General features: G+C 38.9%; 1 protein-coding gene across 2 annotated transcripts in view; it reads right to left on the bottom strand.

Moving 5' to 3' along the window:
* Positions 1–23,255, bottom strand: part of vps50 (VPS50 subunit of EARP/GARPII complex) — a 114,102-nt gene that overhangs the window by 1,640 nt on the left and 89,207 nt on the right. For both annotated transcript variants that reach the window (XM_025902313.1, XM_003457265.5), the window contains 5 exons: positions 15,904–16,052; positions 10,754–10,850; positions 9,946–10,104; positions 5,948–6,069; positions 10–199 (listed from right to left, as the gene is read on the bottom strand). In XM_025902313.1, the coding sequence (XP_025758098.1) occupies positions 10–199; positions 5,948–6,069; positions 9,946–10,104; positions 10,754–10,850; positions 15,904–16,052 (717 nt within the window). The remainder of the gene's footprint in view (positions 1–9; positions 200–5,947; positions 6,070–9,945; positions 10,105–10,753; positions 10,851–15,903; positions 16,053–23,255) is intronic.

The raw sequence follows: 23,255 nt of genomic DNA, 5'->3' as shown, positions 1-23,255 counted from the left end.
CCGTCTCACCCTGTGATTCTTGATGAACTGCTCCATATCATTTTCAGTCAGGTAATAGGCCTTAATGTAGGTTTCAACAAACTCCTTATCAGGGATGGGGCGCAGGTCAGTCAGCTTCTCCAGCTTCATCAGGAACTGCTGAAAATCCAGCTGCATCAGGGCCCGGCCCTCATTGCTGCATTTCTTTACATTAGCATAGCTACAGCGGAGGACAGAGGAGCAGACGGAGAAGGACATTAGCATTGCCCTGAGTGCTCAGGTAGAGGTAAGTAACAACTGAAACACAAGTAAATTCTGGAAGTCAATCCCAGTGGTCGCTCGCATGCATGTGACCTAAGGGTTATGTTTAACATCACATATTTTCCACACTTAAATTCTCCAACCAAATATCACCATGTTCAGAAATTCTGCATTGCACTTCTTTAGACATCTCCAAGCACAGATCACCAAATGTCAGACAAAGTCTGCCTTTCCTAAGTGCTCTGAGTGCATAATAAAGTCACAATGTACCTTGCAAAGTGAAAATGTCCTGTACTGTGTGTGTGTGTTTATATATAAATATATATGTATTCCATCAAGCTTGCAAGACAGATTTGTAATAAAAAATCTTTCTTGTCTTTATTATACCCCTGGGTATATTTCATTTGGAAATTTGTGCTCCAGCTTTTTTTTTTTTTTTTTTTAAAAAGCCAAATTCTTTGAGGGTATTAAAATTCAAAAAGTCAAAATAAACCCCAGCAGAAAAGTAAATGAGGCTTCTGTAGTTACATGATGAAGTTTAACATTTTTAATCCATTTCAGTTTATAAGAAAAGTGTAATATGTTTATTAAAGGGAATAAAATGAGAAAATTTACGGGATTGTAAAAAGTATATAAATTACATCGTTGTACAAACGCATAATGAGTCATTCAGTTTGTATGATGGAAGTGTGATTTGTGGTCAGCAGGTTTTGTTGCTCCGAGTCAAAACCTCTATGAAAACAACAGTTGCATGATGGAGTATGTCACAATACTTCAACACTAAAGATTTTTATTTATATTAAGCGAGAAAATAAATGTTAAAAAGACACAATGATAACACTGTAAATATCTTTGCAAACTTTTGTACAGTTATGGTTTCAGAGAAGCCATCTCTCTACTCCAGTGTTCAAAATGTGCAGTCCAATTGCCAAAAAAGGGAAACGGAACACAAAATTTACAAAATTAAAGAAGCAAACTAGTGACAAAATCATTACTACACAGTTACTGTAGTAGTTCTGTGTAGTACTGGAAGTGAGACATGTTTTGCAATTTTGCCTCTGTGCACCCCCATTTAGGAATTACAGCCTTTTTAGAAAATATATATGTGTATATATATATGTGTATATATATATATATATATATATATATATATATATATATATATATATATATATATATATATGTAGAAGATTTCAAGATTTCAAGAAGAAAATCTCGGGGAGGGACGTGTATCACTGATAAACTCTACAATCAAGAGATGCCTTCATGAATGTAAACAGAGAGCTGCTGGTACAAAGTCTTGGTGACACGAAAGAACAGGAAGTCCAGAAAACACATATAAGAGCCTGAACAGTTCTGGCAAAAAATCTTTGGGCAGATGAAACAAAAATCAACTTGTACTAGAATGATGGGATGAGGAAAAAAATGAAGGAGGAAAGAAACAACTCAAGATCTGAAGCTTATCACATCATCTGTCAAACATGGTGGAGGCACGGTATGGCACAGGTGTGTGTGGCTGCCACTGGGACCACGTCAATGGTAGCGCTGCACGATTATGGCTAAAATGACAATCCTGATTATTCTGATCAATACTGATTTCACAATTATTAATTTTCCTCCTAATGTAAAAAAATGCAGTAAAATAAAATTAGTACTTATTCACATAAATTCTGTTAATCTCTCAGAAGAAAATACCAAATATTAACTCCAAATTAAACGAACAGGGTGTTGCTTTCACTTTTAAATGGTGCTAAATTAACTGAGACCATTTTTCTGTAAGTTTTATATTATTTTACAATCAGTTCTCTTAAACCAAAGTGTCATATAGTAAGTCATTATTCGGTGTGATATTACTACAGAATATGCTGTTGTTTCATTAAAATACTTACTATACTACTTAATATTAGTAATAATTCCTATTTACTTATTTACGTAGGATTAATTCGATATTTTGCATTATTCGTGTGGATTTGGATGAATATATTTAGTGTATATTTTCAATTCTGGAATCAAGTTTGATCAAAACCTGTTTAGAGTTCCAGCTGTTACACACGTGTGTTTTTACAGCATTTTCTTGTATGTGTATTTAAGGGTGTTTGCATTCGGGCTATTTTTTATTTCCCTTCAGTATTACACTACATCGGGTTGTTCCACACGGCCTGTGGTGTTGGTACATGTGTGTGGGCCAGAGTACACATGCATTTCAGTGTGTGTGTCTGTTTGTGTTTCATGTGTTTGGCAGCGAGCACTGTTGCACGCTGGCAGGTCAGACTGTGACATCTCCAGTACATTAACACTCCACACAACACATCTGCACTTTGCAAACTCTCCCCGTCTCACACTTTAGCTTTTCTCTCTCTCTCGTTTCCATTTTCTCCCCTCACCTTCCCCGTCTCTCTCTCTTTCTCATCACCTCTGTTGTCGTTCTCCCTCTCTTTTTCTTGTCAAACCTGCCAGAGCTTTTGGTGGCGAGTGTTTGAGCTGCGGCTCAGAATGCTAACGGAGCTGTTTTTGCGAGTCTCTGAGGAGGGAGGGACAAGCGCTGGACAGAGAAATTTAATAACAGACTGGGGCGGTCGGAGTACAAACAAATAAATATGACCGCTCTATCTCGGTGTGCCAGAGGGTTGGGAGATGTGTGTTCGGAGGGTGTACTGGGAGAACCAGGCAGGCGGTCGGCAACAGCAGCTTAAATTTGCCAAGCATTGCAGTCGTAATGGGCCATTTGCTCATTGGAAAGGGTTCAAAAGTTCTCTTACGCAATGAGAGGAAGAGCGCTCAGCAAATGTGTAGGGAAGTAAACATGTTCCCTTCTCTTTGTGGATGAGGCCGAGGCATCCACCTATGCCTCGCAGTCGATGTTCTCCCTCTTGTTTTAAAACACTTGGAAAGAACAAAGCCACTTAGAGCAAGGACTTGTTTTTAACCCAAACCGCGTTCCCTGGCTCCAACACGGTTCAGCGCAACCTGCTTTGAATTTGTAACCTGGGATAACTTTGACGTCAGTCGGCGTCCTTTCATATTCCCGATAAAATGTGTGAACTTCTCGATGATTGTCAGCTGCTTATTTCTCGCTTCGTCACCGTCCAGTCGGCGTGACTCGATGCTGCTGTGCACCCAATCTGTCCGATCAGAGGGATTTATCGCACCATCCATCTAAAAACATACTTCACACATATGCTCCGCGTACGAGCCTGAGTAAAGCGACAGTGGAGGTGCTGAGAAAAAACAAAAAACCCCCCCCAAAACCCTGACAATCTGTCACCTATCACAACCCATATCGCTCCCTTGCAAGGGCGAAAGTGGTAAAACGCATTACAAGAGACGTGTCAAGAGCATTCTGCGGTTTGTGTGAGTGGCCTGTGTCAGGTAATCCCCTGATGGGCATTTGGTGAGGCTGCAGAGATGCGACTGCCAACATGAATAGAGGAGACGATGGCAGCGTCGTCGAGTGCTTTTTCTCAGGGGATACCTCTGAAGGAACCAGACACAGTTTTATGGACGGCAGGTCGATTTCTCTGCTCTTCCCGCTGCTTTGACAACACGCTTTGGAAAGAATTTTCGTTTTAAATTTATGACATGCAGATGTTTAAACTGGGGAGCAAACACAGAAATAAAGAAAGAAAGAGTCATTCTTTTGAGAAGTGTGAGCCTCAAATCATTGAGGCAATATCTCAGCTCATAACACAAATTGAGTGGCACTATTAATGACTGTAACCTGAGAGTAAAAAGATCAGTTTTAAGCGGAAAAGACAGTAAAAAGCACCGAGGTTAAAGGAAAACTGTTCCAGATTTAAATACTTTGTAAAGAGTGACATGAGAGATCATTTCAAAAGAAATTCCAACAGACCCAAAGATGTTTATACTTGGTTTGTATCCAGAAGGACAAGGTTGTAATAATAATAAAAAAATCAGCAGAGATTGATGAACCTCAGTTTTTTAACCCTTTAATGCCAAGTGTATCATACACTACGTTGCCAAAGGCATTCACTCTTCTGGGTTCACACACATGAACTTTAATGACATCCCATCCTTTAATCCGTAGGACTTAATATAATGTCAGCCCACCATTTGTTAGCTATAACAGCTTAAACTCTGCTGAGAAGGTTTAGGAGCATTCATGGGACTTTTTCACTATTCTTCCAGAAGCACATTGGTGGGGTCAGACACTGATGTTGGATGACATGGCTTGGCTCACAGGCTCCAATCCGACTCATCTTAAAAGTGTTCCCTCAGGTTGAGGTGAGGACTCTGTGCAGGCCAGTCAAGTTCTTCTACACCAAACTCCCTCATTCACGTCTTTATGGATCTCTCTTTGTGCACTGGTGCGCAGTCATGTTGGAGCAGGAAGGGGCTGTAAACAAACTGTTCCCACAAAGTTGGGAGCATGAAATTGTCCAAAAATATCTTCTTGTGCTGAAGCATTGAGAGTTCCTTTCACTGGAACTAAGGGGCCGAGCCCAACTCCTGAAAAACAACCCCACACCATAATCCCCCCTCCACCAAACTTGACGCTTGGCACAATGCAGTCAGACAAGTACTGTTCTCGTGGCAACCACCAAACCCAGACCCCTCCATTGGATTGTCAGACAGAGAAGCATAGATATGTGTTTTATTGTCAACGGCTGCCTGTAGTGCACAAACTAATGAAAACTAGTGAGAAAAATTGGGGCATGGACGGACGGACGGATGACGAATGCTTCAGTGTTTTTTTCTAAATGCAGTGGTTTAAAAGTAGAACTGTGTGGTAGCTAGCCTGGTTACACAACTCATACAAATAGTTCATTGACAACTCATACAAATGTTCGGATTGAGCAATCTGAACATTTTGCTTTACACTTCTTTCCTCCTTGTAGTTGCGTATCATACAGCATTTACTTCAACTGCTTTGCATTCACCTGTATATCCTAAAGAAATCTTTCATACCCGGATTTTTCTTGGCTTTAGGAAAGGCATGATGTGGATTGTAGGAGGTGGGTGGATACGCATATAAGCACAACTGGTTCATTTAAAGGTCAGGTGCTGATTCTGCCTGAACCTTATTTGACAGAAATGTGTGCTGCTTTGCTCATATTTCAAAATATTTGATGAACAAAGATGTATCTTACTTAAAACTGCTTTATTAAAATGATTTTCCTTTGACTGAGTGTTTTATTCACTGATTTTAAGATGTATTTCTTAATTATATACTTAAGTAGTAAAAAAGGCACAGTTTAAGTGGACTCAGTATCTGTTTGGTATGGTATGATATTTGTGAGAGACAAAAAAAGCCCAATTTCTTTCGGGCAGATGGCAGTCTGACTCAAACTGGGATGTGCACTTGTTTCAGTAGATTTGAGGAGATGGTTGCTGCCAGTGGCAAACAGCCTGTAGTGCTTTTTGCTGGAGGGAATAGCAAGTCTTCATATGAATCTCTTGCTCATGATAAAGTAGAGAAACTGAGTGACAGACTTCTCTAAACTGTCGCTGCCACTGTTATAGGTTATTTTTACTGTGAGCAGCCCATAACAGTATGATAATAGAGAACAGCCTTTTCATAAAGCAGCAAATGACTCACAGACAGACTCCAAGTCTGCGACGCACAGCTTTGAGTCGGTGCTCCATGCAGATGGTAGAGGGGGGAAAACATCATGTACAAAAACAGATTGTGTTTTTTATATTTAAGGCTTAACAATAATTCACTGCATACACTTCTTAACTTTCTTACCCCTCAACAAGAGTCCTGTTGGCCAAACGGATGCAGTGTTCCCACAGGACGTTGGACACAGGCAGGGGGATGCGCACATGTCTGGAAACTTCACCCAGCCGCTTGTTAAATTGCTCAAACTCCTGATGAGGTGGGGAGAAAGCAAAGGTGAACACATTCCCCTGAGTACAACACGATGCAGCAGAAAAACAAATCGCTGGTCTTTTACCAAAAAGTATATGTGGTCAGGAAGATATTTTATACAATTGGTCATATTTCGCTAAAAAGTACCATAACTTTCATATCAACATATAAACAACATGCAGCTAATTAAAAATGGCATTTTAATTAACAGATTCCTATATTTCTACATTACTACAGCTACATGTAGGTCTAAACAGAAAAATCCCACTATGGACACGACATTATTCAGCCAAACGCTTCCACCTAACCATCAAAATTTGAGGTCTCTACTGTTTCTACAATAAACCAAAACAAAACTAAAGAGATGAAAGTTTTAGACATTTTTCTTGCATTCTTGTTCTTCTATTGTGTATCTACTTGTGCATTTCAAAAATCCATCATACATTGTGAATATAAAATAAACAGAAACTTGCCCTTTCTAAAAAAGATGATTTGGATTTGGTATCACACTGAAGTTGGATGAAAGTATGTTTCTTTTTCATATTTAAGCTTTAACATGTGTGAAACTATTCACCTGATTTAGACTGTTAAAGGATATGATGCAGCTTGTTTTTTTAATAAACTAAACATTTGTCTCCGACCTGCATAATTTCGGTTTCTAGAAACATCCAAATCTGCTGTCAGAGATCAGACTTACAAATAATTACGGGACTTCCAAGTATCCGTCTTTCTATGTTAACTTGATCTGCATGCACTCCCGAGAGCCCATACTCATAGAGCCATAATACCAAAAACTTTGAAGGGCCTAGCTCAAGTAGTTTTCCAGATAATGGATTTCTGAAATGGCCCCTCAACACAATGACACTAGACAAAAAGCATCTTTATCCCTTAAAATTACCTGAAATTTTGTGTAATTCTGTGATGCTCGAGTTTTTTTTTTATTTGCTTTTTTATTCAATGAACTGAGATGTAATGACCTTGTTGGATTCTAACTGGAAGACGTAAACAAAATAAAAAATGTCATGAACAACACTTCAAGGATTTCCTTTGATTCTCTCTTACACGCTACCTCAAGAAACAGCATTTGGGTTCTCCTTTAAACTATTCAGCTTAAATTATACATCCAAAATAGTGATTATAAGTAAATCAGATCAATCTAGGCTAAATTATTGTTTTTTTCCACCAGTGTAAGCAGCCGGCAGGATGTGTGGGTTACTTTCCCGAGACTCTACTTTAACAGAGCTAAGTTAATAATTCTGCCGTCTGCACTGATGGAAGCAAAGCATCCTGACGTACAGTAGTGAAGAGCGCGGGGGCTGCATGTATGAAGCTGTCGAGCCACAAATCATGCGTAAAAACAAATCATTTGGGCGCCGGTGAATGCTGTACTCCGGTTTGACAGCATCCCAAGGTGAATGCAAGCTCTAACAGCATGTTAACAGTCATCACACCACCACTATAAGTGCCACGGTGTGGTGCTTCTTGTCTGTATGCATAAAACACACACATGCACAGACACACTCCAGTTGTATAGACCAGCATCTAAAATGTTATTCTGATTCATTTTACTGTTACTGCTTTCCAAAAACAAATTGCAGTATCTAGGTATGTAAATATGACACATGCAGATTAAGAATGTAAATACATTTATAAAATATGCGAGTATTAAATTACATTTTAAATTGCATCATCCTAAAAGAAATTAACCTGAACCTTAATGCATGTTCCCATTAATTTTACACCCTGAAATGAAATGTTACTCATTCACAGCCTCACAATAGACTCTGACTCAAGCATTTTGTCAATGAAGTCATTCTGAGGCTTCGGCATGTCTTTGCCACTTTATATGCAAATGAGCGCCATTGTTGAATGCTGGGGATCAACGTGAATTCATGAATAAAATATTCCTGTGTGCGCGCTACAAAAAAACTCAGCACCACTTGTTTCAATCACGTAACATAACCCACATGCATTATGACCGTCTTGACACGATGACGGGGGAGGCTATTAGCACCTGATGGAAAACTACACGCGTGTACGATGTCTATCCACGTCTGTCCGAGTCACTAAGCAGTTCAGCCATCAGCTTTCTAAGACCTGATTTGCTGCGGACTCTATTATGTAAGATTTTGCCTCTGCTTGATGCTGGTCTGTTTATGGCTTCGCACCGCAGCGAGCCCCTCGCACCTTTCTTCCTCTTAGTGTCAGAAGCAGGAAAACTGTGTCCTTTATCCCGCCATGCAAAGTTTATAAAAGAATAAGTAGCCAGCATGAATAAAGACACATTTAGAAGAAACTTTCTCATTCTAAAAATACTTCTGGGAGCGGTGAGCTCAGATGTCTTTAACAAAGTAGAAAACTTCAGGAGAGATCTGCATTTGGCTCTTAACAGCTCACCCATATAATAAATTATTCACCCCCATCCCAAATAATTGATATTAAAGGTCCCTAAATTAACTTCGAGTCAAGGAGGAGAACAATGACCTTCACAGTTTCAGACTTTAAAAGAATAAGAGCTAAAGCTTAGTGTACTGATGGCAGAAGGATAACACAGATGATATTTTATGAGTGCAACAGAGACACAATGTGTGGAGGGGGAGGGGGGAATGCCTGCTAGATAAAAGTAAATCTAATACAGCTGCTTTGTGTTCTATTTTTGTGTAGCGTGGATATTACATGACACTGAGAGGACACGGTATCTGTTTGGGAAAAGTAATAAGCACTGAGATCTGTGTGGACGTTCTTTGCTATAAAATGCACAAAAAAAGAAATAAAAGGTTTTAAAAAGGGCACCAAGTAGGCTCTTAGAATCATTTATATTCACCTTGCTAAGTCAAGAGTCTTAAGGATATGAATGATGCAGGAACCCTAATGAGGTATTTGCATGATATCTTTATGAAATGTGAGTAAAAGCTGCCTCAATAATGTCTCCAGCCTCGTCTTTGAACAGAAGCTGTTTGCAGCATTATCTTAACTATCGTCACAATGACTGAAATACTGTATACAAAGCAGTTAAAGCCGGTTATCAGATGTAATGTACTGGTTTGTGCTGATAGGAAAAGAAAAGCAGCTGCACGCATGCCGACAGCGGTTATGAAATATTCGTGAGATTTTTTCTATTGATTGACAGAAATAGGAGCATCAAAGTTCAATGACATGACAGTAGGTAACCTCAGCATTACAGAGCACATTACTTTCAGCTCATTGTTTTGGGTTTCAGTGCAGCCACTAAACCTCTTTGGTTTTTTCACTCTTCGCCAGAGAAATGTGGCCATCCTGGCAAACAGAGTAAATATTAGACTTAAAAAAAGTCCACTTCTTAATGGGAGTGATGCAAAGCTTCACATAAATATGTTTACTTCAGAAATTCCATACTGGGAAACAGAGAGAGCACCAAAGATTTGATATATTATTAACACAAAAAAAAAAGAATGAAGTTGACTTGGATTTCTTGAATATCATATTGAAGTTGGATGAAAACATTGTTTATTCCATATTTAATATGTGCGACACCCTTAATTGGATTTAGACTGTTTTAAAGAATATGATGCGGGTTGTTTATGAGAGGCTCTAAACAAAATCCCAGCCCCCTACCTGCAACACTGTGGTTTCTACAGGACCTCCAAATCTGCTGTCCTGTCACAGATCTGACATCCAAATATTCAAGCATCCAACAGTCTATGTTAATGTGAGCTACACTCATACCAAAAGCTTTAAAGGACCTAGCTCAAGTAGTTTTCCAAACAGTGGAATTTTGAAGTGATGGTCAGGTGGGACGTTTTTGTATGCTTAATAACTTTAGCTTGTTTTTGTCCCTGGTGAGCCAAAAATAGGCTACAGTAACATCAGCATTGTCTTTTCTTATTCGTCGTTACCTTTAACAAGACATCCACATATACATTGTGCTGGGACATTATCTCCCTAATGTCCCATTTAACTCCGGCCATCATGAGCAACATTTGTTCATAGTCAATGGCCTTGGCCGCCACGATCCAGTAAATTGGTTTCCGCAGTTCGCTGGCTGTAGACACCGTCTGAGTGCAGGAAGGAAGGATAAATATATGAGAGTTAGTGGATCATTATAGTCAACATATAGATAAGGTATTTTTCAAATGCCTGCTATTCTGCAGGAAGAACAATGTTACGGATTAAAGTTTCCAACGAGAGAAATGAGGACATGACATTCACTTGATGTTTTGGGTCAAACAGACCTGCCTCTTCATCTGAATTTCAAATGTCAAAGGGACAAAAAAAAGAAAAAGAAGCAAAGTTGCCGTGTTGGTTTGAGTTGGTTTCATTTGTTTTTAAAGACGACAAAATGGCACAATTACAATTAAGCAAGTGAGTGCAGGTGGGAGGGGGAGCACATCCACAACAGTCACACAGCATATTTCACATTGTGCCTTAATTATTAAAAAAGGAAAATCCAAAAGGAAAAAACATCCTATAAACCACATATTTAAGTGCAAGTGTGGAGAAAATCAATTACAAATAACAAAAAATAACAAATTCTCAGTCTTACAAGAGGTTAAAATAAAATAAAAGATAAACGCTTTTCTACAGCTGCAGACGATGTCTGATATAACCCGACAGCTGTAGCTGACAGTGATGACATGATCGGTTACTGTAATAATTGAGGCGTGTGCCCTCAGAGGAGGCATAACTGTATAAACCAAACAATACCTGCGAATAAAACTGCTGCAGGAAGGGCTTCTTGGCTGCAGGCATCATCGTGTCCAAGTGGGACTGCAAGGACTCAAACTGCTCTGCCAGAAACACACTGAGACAACCAAAGAGAAACAGCCTTTAAATTCTGCCCATATGTTCTGAATTACTCTGCTTGTGACACATAAGAAAAGGCAATTACGATGTGTTGTTTTTGTGTTATTTAAGAGTGACAGATCTATTTACAAAAGCTCGTATTACTATTGAATTTTGATTTCGTGGGCCAAAGTGGAGTAACTGGCGATTAAACCTTTGTTATCCCTGAACTGAATACTCAATCAGTAAAACATCTCAAATGAAATGAGACGTTTTTTAATTTTTTTTGTCTCCCTTGATTCTTCTGATCCATTAATTGAATCAAGTCAGTAGATTAAGGATGTTTAATTTGATTTTAGTCATATGTGCTTAAACCTTCTGGGTTTCCAGCATTTCCTGCTGTTCAATCTCATTTCTTCCCTTGTTGATCACATTTTGATGAAATAAACATCAGATTTGATTATTATAATGTGAATTATTGAGTCAGCTGTAATTTTGCTGTAAAAACTTGTCTGACTTCCAAACCTTTAAGTCTCACCTCCCAAAGAAAAGTATTTTCACGTCCAACAAATCAAGCAGCACTTCTATTTGTTTTTTGGGGTTTTTTGACAAGGATTGGATTTCAATTATCCTTGAAAAACACTCAGACCAAAAGAGGTAGCAGAGTGAGAAATACAGGACAGAAAAAAGAAGAAGAAGAAAGAAATCAATGCGTTCAGAACTAATACCCCCCTTTCCACTCTGTATCCAGCACTGACTAAATAAAGACCTCTTGACTCAGGCTGATCGATGGCTCTGAAGTGTTACAGTGCATGAAATAAAAAGTGAGTGAGCATGTTTACGTGGGCTGAAGTTCAGAGTTGAGTCCTGACTTTAACAAGGATCATTTATTAAAGAACAACAGGTCTCCGCAGAGCTCTTAAATACAGCAGGAAAAACAAAAGAGAATAAAACAGGAGAAATTGACTTAATCAGACTAAGACACCAGCCCCAGGTGGGGCCTCCACATTCTTGTGCTGTCTCTTGAACCCCCGTTTGGATGTGAATGCACAAACCAATGAAGGGGAAAAAAAAGAAGCTGTCCTTAGACCTGCAGATGCCCCTCACTGCGAGCAAAAGCTAACCTGTTGTTAGCTGATAAATTGAGGTTTTGGAGAAAGAGCAGAGAACTAAAAGTCTGAGGCCACAGAAGTGACAGTCACTAAATTCACTCAGATTTCTGCAGTGTAGAAGCAACAAATATTGAATATTCACAAAATGTATAGTTGGGGGTCTCAAGTGTCAGTGTGTAATTACAGTGTGATGACATAATCCACTGTAACCTGCTCTCTACCGGAAGAAAATCTAAAGCGCACGAAGTATACACACATGATTTAAAGTACAGTGCATCTGTACTAAATGCAACAGACATGTTAGCGTGCATGTTTACATGTTAGCATACATGCACACTCACTGCACCTTTTGTTTGGTTCACCTAGCAAATATGTTTAGACCCCACTTTGACTCCAGAACTAATTCTTCACAGCACAGATTCAACAAGGTGCTGCAAACATTCCTCAGAGGATTTGCAGATTTGTCAACTGAACATCCATAATGTGAATCTCCCGTTCCGCCATATCCCAAAGGTGCTCTATTGGACCGAGATCAGGCGGCCATTGGAGTACAATAAACTCCTTATGTTCAAGATACCAGACCAGACCTTTAGTTTCCTGTTCTTAGCTGACAGCAGTGTCACCTGTAGTGGTCTTCTGCCGATATAGCCCACCAGCCTCAAAGTTTAACATTTGTGTGTTCAGAGATGCTCCTCTTTTTTTAAATTATTTTTTATTTAACCTTTATTTAACTAGGAAGATCCCATTGAGATTAAAAACCTCTTTTTCAAGGGAGACCTGGCCAAGATAGGCAGCAGCAAGTGTCTCACAGTTACAGAAATTACTCAATTAAACACAGGCAGCAACAACACACATGCAAAAATAAATGAAAAAATAAAAAATAAAAATATAAAATAAAAATAAATAAAATAAAATTCAATAAAATTCAGTAAAATTCAATTAAGTTCAAATAAAAATAAAAAATCTGTTAAAATGACAATCAATCTAATTGAAACAGTTGCATGTTATGGACTTGGCCTCAAGGATTCATAGTTTAGATTTAAAAGCACTTAATGAAATGAATTCAGTCATTTTCCATTTTCCATTCAGTCATTTTCCTCTTCTTCTCATCATTTCATTTACCGTTTCCTTCCTATCAGGTTGAAGCAGTCTGGCCATCCTCCTCTGACCTATGACAACAACTCCAGACGGTTCTCTGTAAACCCCAGAGGTGGTGGTGCGGGAAATTCTCAGCAGTTTGTGAAACACTCAGAGCAGCCAGTCTGTCACGTTCTTAGTCACTTGCATGGTATGATGCATTGTGTAATCAGTTGATTAAATAGGTGTACCTTAAAAGGGGCCAGTGAGTGCATATGTGTGTCATTATTCTTCTAAAAGACTCTTGTGGCTATAAATGGAGTTTTTTTTTTTTTTTTAGATAGGGCGCTTAGGAAAAAAAAGATATATTGCATTCAATTTGCATATTATTAACATCCAAACCCAAACAGAAACCTTTATTTTAAAGCATAATTTAATGTTAACAAATTCACACTAGTTTGGACACTGTATAAAAACAGAATGCATTGACTTGCAAATCCCATAAACCCATATTTCATCAACAACAAAACACAGAAAATATATCAAATGCTTAAAGTGACAAAATGCACGATTTAAAAAAATATTAGCTTGTCTTGAATTTGATGCGAGCAGCACGTTTAAAAAAAAAGCTGGGATAGGGGCCATGTTTACCACCGTGTAGCATCCCTTCTTTTAAAAATAGTCGTCATCATAAACATCTGGGATCTCACGAGAGCAGCTGCTGGACTTTTAGGAGAGGAATGTTGTTCCAGTCTTGTCTGGTAAGATTCAAAATGCTCAAAACTCCTGGGTCTATACCATATTTTTTGGCATATGATTCTCCAAATGTTTTCAGTTTGTGAATGGTGTGGACTGCAGACAGGCCACTACACTCCCGACTCTTCTACTATGAACTCCTGCTGTTAGAATAACTGCAGTATGCAGCTATTACTGAAATACACACGATTTCCCCCGCAAACGAGCTCATCTGGACGGCAGCATATGTTGTTTTAAAGCTTGTATGTATATCTTTCAGCACTGATGGTGCATTTCCAGATGTGCAAGATGCCGATTCCATACGCGCAGATACACCCCGATACTATCAGACGCCCAGGCTTTTGAAGTGAGCACTGATAAGAAGCCAGATGGTCCCTCCTCTCTTTAGTCCTTACGATGTACCATCCATGTTTTCCTAAAGGAATTTCAAGTTTCAACTCATCTGAGCCCAGAACAGTTTTTCCACTTTGTCTCAGTCAATTTTAAATCATCTTTGGCCCAAAGAAAACGGTAACACAGAGATTTCTCCAAATGCTCTGAATCTTTTAATGATATTATCTACTGCTGATCTTTAAGTCTTCATAATTTTATATTAAGCAAAGTGAATCTAAAACTGTTCTACAAGGTTTTTTTTTTTTTGCAATACTGGTGCCCATTTTTATTCTTGGCATCTCAGAGACATTCCCTATATACCATCATGTTACAGACCTGTTGCCAATTAAGCTGCAAAATGTTCCTCCAACTCTTTCTTTTTAGTACCACTCTGTTAAGAAGTGTAGCTGCTTTGTGGGTTTGTGAGATTTGCAAATCACTGCATTCTGTTTTTACTTACGTTTTAAACACCGGCCCAACTTTTTTTGGATGGGTGCGTAAAAGTACCACAGAGAAGACATTTTTTTGTGTCCGTTTGTTTTCATGGAGCAATGAAAACCGCATTAAGGTGAGCTGGAACAGCTTGTGTTTACCTCAGCAACATCATCATGTGCTGTGGAGGGAATAATAAGAAAAAAAAAAAAAAAAGAAAGCACACACTGCACTTCAGAGTTATCAGATCACGCTTGTATAGATGCAACACCTGACCAGCAGCATAGAGAATGAAGAACAGATGGTCAGTTTGCTGAGCTTTTATCTTTGATTCTTCTCACACATGATTGGTGTGTCCACTTTCTTTTCTCTCCCCGAGATTTTGTTTGAAACAGGACAGGCTGAGGATGCTAAAAACACAAACTGTGAGCTGCCTTTTCTAAAAACACTATTTTTAGATCAAAAGCATAAAAAATAAAACCCAACCACCAACACCCTCAACAATTTCTTGCAGTTTTGCACAGAATAAATCTGCTTTGGTCCTTTAAACTTTACCTACACTAAACACTTTAGCCGTTTTGCTTTCATTCCTCTTCGGAGGAACACGAAACCCTTTTTGTGAGCGAGTGTAAGCCTACTCAGCGTTTTGGCAGCAGCCCTGTCAGAGCCTTTGGTTTACAAGACTTTCATTATGAAGCTGTTGTTGTACAGCGCAGACCTCTGAGGGCCCAAGTGCTGTCAGCACTGATGATAGCTTGACCTAATTATGCACGGGGGCACCAGTGTGTAGTGTGAATGTAACAGAGTAAGACAGAGAGGGAGGAAAAAAAACAGAGTAGAGGAATACAAAAATAAACTGGTTACTGAGTGACTGATTGAGAGAGTTTAAAACATATCAAATTAGAGAAAGGAAATTATTTTGGGGGCGCTAAAATGTGTTGCTGTGTGTGCAGGAACACAACGCAGGCAGGGCTAATCTTTCCCAGCCAGTGTGTGGAAAACTGTGTAATGACATTATTGCCATCCTGACACGATGAGGGTGAGCGAGAAGCGGCCTCCGTAACTTGATCAAACAGAGTGCTTGGATGTACATAACTGTCATGTTACATCGCGCTGCCAGGACACACAAGCGATGACATAAAACACGCACTAATGTCAAGAATCACTAGATTAAAACAGCTGTGTGGGTTTTCTTTAACTCTATCACAGGAATAATGTCCAACGCTCGCTGGAGATGTGGTAACACATCAACATCTTATCTGCTGTGTTATGTAAGGAATACTTTAATGTAGTGTGCAAATGCTTCCAGTGGTGTGTGCTTACAGAGACTCTGTGGCCACCACCCTTTGTGCCAGCCCGTAGAGTGTCCCGCTGTTAGTGAGGACCACCAGCTGGCTGAGATGGGGGCTGGGCACCTTCTCCTTCCTGTCCTCTGCTGGGCCATGCACCCCTGCGTTCTCCCCAACAGCCTCCTGAAAGAAACACAGGTGGACGGGCAAGTCAGCATGCACAGATCCGTTCAATCTTTAGAAAACTAACACGAAGGAAACATTGTAATATCATCTGAAGCAGCAGAGGGAAGCGCAATCATTTTCTGTGCTAATCTCTCTCTCTCAGTGTATGTTGTCCTGTGATCACTTTAACATTTAATCTAACATAAGAGCAGTTCAGATGCATTGTCTAAAGTCCAATCAACTTTGAGGGACCCGGTCACAGCCGAAGCCCACACACAGTAAAGTTCTGCTGACCAAACACTCCTGAAGCGGCAGCATTAATCGTTCTGATATATTCTAATACGCCTCTCCATTTATCACTCATCTTATCCTTTCAATCGAAAAACTACTGAAAGAGAAAAAGAAAGGTTTCAACCCGACTCTCTTCCAGTCAATCACAATAATCCGCATCTGCATAAAATACAATAAAGTAATGTCTTGGTGGCGTAATGTATTATGTTGGCACACAGAGCTTTGTACTCTGTAACTGCAAAGCCCCCTGAAACAGCTTCTGGCAGATCAATAGCAATCACGCAGGTAATGAACAAATGGGAGCCATTAATGCTGCACCGTATCGTCCACTTACGCACTGCCGGCCAGTGCAGTCTGGGTCTAATATCGTGTACGAGCACTCCTATTCCAGAAGAGCGGTGGAAAGCTTTTATAACCGAGGTCCTGCCAAGTATCCAGAGTAGAGACAAACTGTTGTAGCATGAAGATTAATGAGTAAAAGTAAAGCAAATGGTTACATCACTTCTACGTGGTCCAAAAAAAAGATGGCAAGAATTCGTGAAATGTCAAATCCTGCCTGATGAAAGACCTTCATGCCACTACTTTATTATCACTGATAACAGATAAAAAACATTCAGTAACAGCAGACAAATAATCATTTCTGATATGAAACAGTGTTTTACACAGAGTGACGTGCTCTGTATTAAAATGCCAGCAGCGGCTAAAACGGGCTTTAACATCTTGGCGTACGCACTGCTGCAAAAATGCACAGAATGCAGCTCTGTGGACAATTTATGACTCAGACCAGCAGGAGCTATGCTGTCTCCATCACAGTGATAACTCCAACCTTTATACAACCTCCAACTTATCTCTCCGCATTCAATCAAACGCACAGTGTTGCCAAAATCATCATCGGTCTGAAATTGACTCGGGGAGATTAACAGTTGATCTATATTATTTTACAGCAGTGGGGATCTAATGGTTTCCCTGCGGAGACTGCAACATATCGCTCGCGGGAGCGGCTCGAAATAAACATGATTGAATTTAATTGAATACTTCTCAGCGCAGATGGTAAAATTAAATAAGCCTTCAGTAACTAGGTAAGGCTAAAGTTACTCATTACATCTTTGTTAGAGATTAAAAGATCAGATAAAGTTTTCCCTGAATTATTAAACCTGAGCTGAAATTGGACTGTAAACGGAAAAAAATGACATTTTTGTTGTATAATTCACAAACGGCACATTTCCTTTTTCTTCTGTACGCAACCAAAACACTTAAACAACAGAAGAAATAATGCACACTGACATTTAGTCAGCCAAGGGCTTTCTTTACTTTGTCAAAAGGCTGCAGATCGTTCACCAAAGCAGCCACACTTTGGCCTAATACAGCTGTGAATGCAGTCATTCTAAACTCGGGGAATCCGAAGAACAATTTGAGCCCCAAGTTAAAGATGCAGTCCTCGTTTACTGAGTCATTTAATCACACATTTAATTTAGTTCCTTGAAGGGTTGATACGCATTAATTACTCTTTTTTAAATTATGGCTGTCCAAGGGTTTTTACAATGCACAGAAATGCTTAACACATTTATTAGACCATCTGTTTTATATTTACTGGGAAAATAAACTGAATTCCCATTTTAACACACAAATTTGAGCCGGCACACTGGACTTGTCTGAGAAGTCACAAAGTAGTCAAGTATAAAATTCAACCACTGAAAGTAATTTTTAAATAACTTGTGGTTTAGTTGTTTGTCTGCTTTCATCATTTTGATTAAAGACCATCAAATAAACACACAAAAAAGGACATTGATAAACACCAGTACTATTATTTGAGGTTAAACCTTACACTGGGTGGGGTCTAATAAATGTTTTAAGAACTATGTGCTGAGAAAACTCCTGATTCACACCAAGTTTCACATGCTTAGTCATGAGTTACAATTTTTTGATCTACTAAATCTGCTTTAAAGAGATACAAAGCCATCTCGAACACTGCAAAGGGTTCAAGTCGCCACAATGAGCACAGCTGTCAGCATTTTAAACACGTCCCTGCACATAAACATGACAAACGTGTAATGGTTATGGAGTTAATCCAGAAAGGCCATTACTGCCCTCTTCAAGCTACAGCAAATGACGTTAACATTTGGAACGGGATCATACCAAAAAAATAAATAAATGTTTCGCTGCAGTGGCCAGCAGCCATTTGTGCGTGTGACGTTGCCAGATCCTACAGGAACTTGCACACAAACATGCAAACAAACACAATAAATATTCCCAGAAAATCAAATGAAAACTATTTGTGCGGTTGTTCTTTTCATTTTCTTTTGTAACAGCAGATCTGATCATAGCAGCAGCTGGTTGTACACTATGGTCAAAACGCGCCTCTTTACTTGTGCTCCAAACGCAGCTGCTTTCTCTTTGTGGAGCGTTGGAGCTTTTGAATTCAAGCTCTTTCACTTGTTTCTTCTTTTACATCTGCGTCTGCAGTGTTGGGAAAGCTGTGCTTGCGGTGGGGGGGGCGGGGATGGTGCCTAAAAGGATTTTCGGTACAAAGAAGTGGTGTAAAAAACACCTCTTTATATTAAGATAGCCTAACAGAGAGAAGTGAGCAGCATGAGGACTTTTGCCAGTCAGCAAAAACCAATCCACAGGTTTACCATGAATAAGAACAATACAGTGCTACATTACAGTTGTATACAAGAACTGTACACTCTCCTTTGAATGAATTAAATAAATCTCGAGCTGCATTAGTTTGACATTAAAGCAAAGTTTGGTTTGGTCTATTTTTAATGACGCTACATGACGCTTGACCTTTCGTTTGTTGTGCCTTTTCAGCATAAAAACAGGCTTCTGAAAGACATTTGGGAGAGAAGTTGTGTTTCTTTTTCAAATTCATGCGACTCTGCAGGGATCCTCCAGGTAAAAGCAAAAAGCTGGGCTGAAAAGAAAAATGTGGGTGGGGGGCGGGAAAGGACAAACACAACATCGATGACATTTAGGAATTTATGCGTGTGGTTTTCAGAATCTACAGCACAAATATAATCAGAGACGTGGAACAAACTTGGGGAAATCTCACTAGGGTTTAGGGTAAAATGTGCAAAAAAAAAAAAAGTGGTAAAGGATCAGTCTTGCCTGACCCCCTCATATTTACTGGTTTCTAAGCGAAATGCTTGCGCTATTATTATTACATGTTTACAATAGCAACAGCATTTGATTGTGTGTAAGAGCAAGAAACCTGATTTCCCAGTGTTATTGCCCTTTGGTAGCCTCGAATATTTCAATCCATTGTTAGGGATAAACATGCAAATCATGTCTGATACTTAGGAAATCATTTAGCGTGATAATGTAACGGATACAAACAGATGCATATAATCAAAAGGCATCTGCCATGTTTCCAGACAACAGGAAGCTTTTATTTCTTGCCATGAAGTAATTCATACACATGAAAGACTACACTTCTTTGCTCATTTGTTATCTTAATCCAGCGTAAATTGTACTTCTGCAAGTAGGTATGCACGTTTATTGCCAAACGCATCACGTTTCTGGCACGTTCACCTGTCTGCAGTCGCCTCCTTGTCATATCGAACCGCTCTGTGACAGAGCTACGACTCACACACAGTAATACGTGAGGATGTTAGCAGCTGCTACATTTATCAGAAAACAGATAAAAATACAACTTAAAGATATGAAGACATCAACCCTTCAGTCATCATTATGGACCTACCGTAATCAGCTGTTGTGTAACTTGCGTTTTATTTGATATGCTCGGAGATAAAAACCACAAAAACAATGATCCCTTCACTTTTATGATGGCACTCAAAATGACAGATGGCTTTAGACAGATAAAAGCAAAGTAACACCATGTGCCTGCTGCATTGCCAAGTATGAGAGAAAGAACGCCATATTGGACAAATTAAGAGTCAGTGATAGATTTTTCAACGTCATACGAGGGGCTGAAGGACGGAGGGCGGGGGGGCGCTTAACTGGAGCTTTCCATATAGCATGACTTATAGTGAAGAGGTCATACTTCATTTGATTCATATCCTGCAGCTGCTGAAGGCATTTAGGAGGAGTTTAGATATTTCTCTGATGTCCCACTGAGACAAATAGTGAAACTGCATTTTCATAATGAAGTTCAGAGTGTTGATGATGTAGACCAGGAGTACTCTGCTCTGCCTGGGGGCCACTTTTGCAAAATGACACCAGGCCAGGAGCCCGTTAACAAACGATATTTACCCAACAAAATCAATAAATAGTATAAATTCCATTACTCACCTCAATCTATTAACTACATTAACTTGGGACAAGGAAACAACTATGCACATGTGGCTGATAAATATTATATTTTTCTGCATTTAGCAGCTAATTATGCATCTAAATTACTAATGCTTTGAAAGTGTTCATACAAAAATTATATCTGGAACCTCTTCAATCAATTTTTATTTAGAGATTTAATGAATAAGCAAACATGGGATGGTGGGCCTGATTTGGCAGGTGGATCACTGGTTAATTATCATCAATATAGAAATAAGTTTTGATCAGTTTCACCATTTACTATAGACGTAAATGACAATTTCTGGCATACTAATCATAAAGAGCAGTATTTGCAATGAAATATTACTTTAATTAAAAATCAGCAACTACGACAATCTAAAAAATGTGTCATTAGGTAAAAAATAAGAAAAACAAATAAGTAGTCTATTTAGTAAACGGTCTAAATAAACAATGACTTTAGTGGACTTTAGGGTTTTAATAGCATTTTAATATTTAAAATGCTAAAAAAAAATTGATAAATTATGGAATTTTGGAAAAAAGGTTACATTTTTATCTCAGTCTTACTATAATACAGCAAAACTTAGTGGCACACAGGTGCATCCAAGGCCCGTAAAAGTTCTTATCTACATCACATATTATGATACATATACATAACAAGGGGTCATTTAAGAAAAACACCTTCCAATCATTTCCATTTCATGTGTAATGATTAATTTTTATCCAGTATTATAAATACACCATGTTGCCTGGCAACCACCTAAGGAGGCACTAAAACAACATTTATAAAGTAAAATTCGGGCATGTACTCCTGTAACTACTGCATGACTTACAAAGTCTGCATCCAAATCCCCCAAATGATCAGAAAAATGTTGAATAATATCCGATTAATCATAACAATATTTTAGAAAGAATTTAAAATCAAAACAAATAAACATATTTGGAACATGGCTGGTGGTTTTGAAGACAGGGTACCAGGGTACTGTCTAGCAAGAGTGAGTGAATCACCGGCAAACACAATGTATAAAGGTCTATAGATCTGCTGATGTGAGATGTAATGCTTTATGAAAAAAAACTAATTAACTAAAAAAAAAAATCAAAAAGCATCTGAGCTGCAACATTAGTTCAGTCACTGAGTATTAGATGGCATTAGATAAATAGATGCCAGAGTAAATAATAATAATAAATATATACATAAATAAGACTGAAGACGACTTTTGGAGGAAGTAATTGAAATATTTTCAATTTTTTTGTACATTTGACTAACAAGAAAAAAATATTTAGATCCACTGATTACCAAAATAATTTTTTGTTCATGTTCATGTTATCTGCAGTAACACTAAACTGAACAAGACTAAGAGCCACAAGATGAGGTTTTCTTCAATATAATAAACAATACAGAGTCAATTTATTGTTCTTCTCCTCCACTATGAGAAAAGAAAAGAAAAGACTGGACAAATTAAAATAAAAACGAATCACGTACTTGCTGGTTGCATTAAGTTAATTATAAAAACCATTTGAATTGATCCCTCTGTGGAGAAAAAAAGTGTTGTGAGGATCCAAGCATGGTGAAGCAGCTCTGCTGTGAAAGCCTGAAATTGCATTTACTGCAGTTGTCACAGCAGTCTCAAAGTCAGAGCCAAAGGCTGAGTACACACTGTTCACTGAGAAGATCTTCACAAAGCACACAACTTTACAGAGGACATTTTTACATTTCCCGAGGCAGCGTTCCTTCTATACAGCTGACATCAGTTTGGTAGGAAAATACGCTTGTTTTCGTTTTTCAGCGTGAAGACATTTATCTGAGTGTGCTAATGTAAATGATCGTCGAGCTCTGACTGTTTAACCTGGGAAACTGGAACACAAGAGGCAAATATATCATTAATCAGAGCAGTAAGTGCTGGCAAACAATGAAAGACAAACGCTGCATGGAAAGTTATTTCCACTGCAAGTCTAGACCATTTTGTCACAATGATCACTGTTAGCCCTCCATCTACACAGCCCAGCTGTACAATAGCTATGGCAGGGGTGGGCTGAGCCCATCAGAACGGGCGTCTTGCCCACCAACTCAGACTTTAGAGGGAAAAAATGGGGTTTCGTCAGTCAGTGCTAAAAGAGGCATATAAACTTATGACTGTGTGGGCACCTTAAAGCTTGCACACTCAAGTCTCACACTGCATACCCTCTTAACGTGATCTGATTTACATATAAATAACATTCAGAGGAAGCAGACAGCTGTCCCTCAAGTCAAGGCAGCAAATAACGCGCACACACATTAAACTACTAAAAATAAATAAATTGCATCTTTTAATGGATATCAAACTCTAACGTATGCAAATCAGTATTTGTGTTTCATTTTAGAGTTCCTGTTTACCCATTGTAGCAGCTTTTGTGCTGGTTACACGTGTCGTGATGCTCTGGCTAAGCTAACATGTTTCACATTCGCTAAAACTGCTCATTTTGTTAAATGCGTCTGAGATTTTCCCTTATATGTAATTTCTGCTACATAGCTGCAGGACACTGAGAAAGAACCCTTGAGCATGCATTAGCGTTTCAATCTGATGTGCGTTATGATGTTAAAATGTTATACTGTGTCCTTTTACAGTCTGCCTCTTTCCAAACTCCAAAGTAATATGTGCTTCTCTTTCGGAGGATAAATGTTCGGATTCATGCAGGGATTGA

Source organism: Oreochromis niloticus, linkage group LG22 (assembly GCF_001858045.2).
Source record: "Oreochromis niloticus isolate F11D_XX linkage group LG22, O_niloticus_UMD_NMBU, whole genome shotgun sequence".
NCBI classification, from domain to species: domain Eukaryota; kingdom Metazoa; phylum Chordata; class Actinopteri; order Cichliformes; family Cichlidae; genus Oreochromis; species Oreochromis niloticus.
The sequence above is the reverse complement of the archived record's forward strand: the minus strand, read 5'-3'. Positions and strand labels throughout refer to the sequence as shown.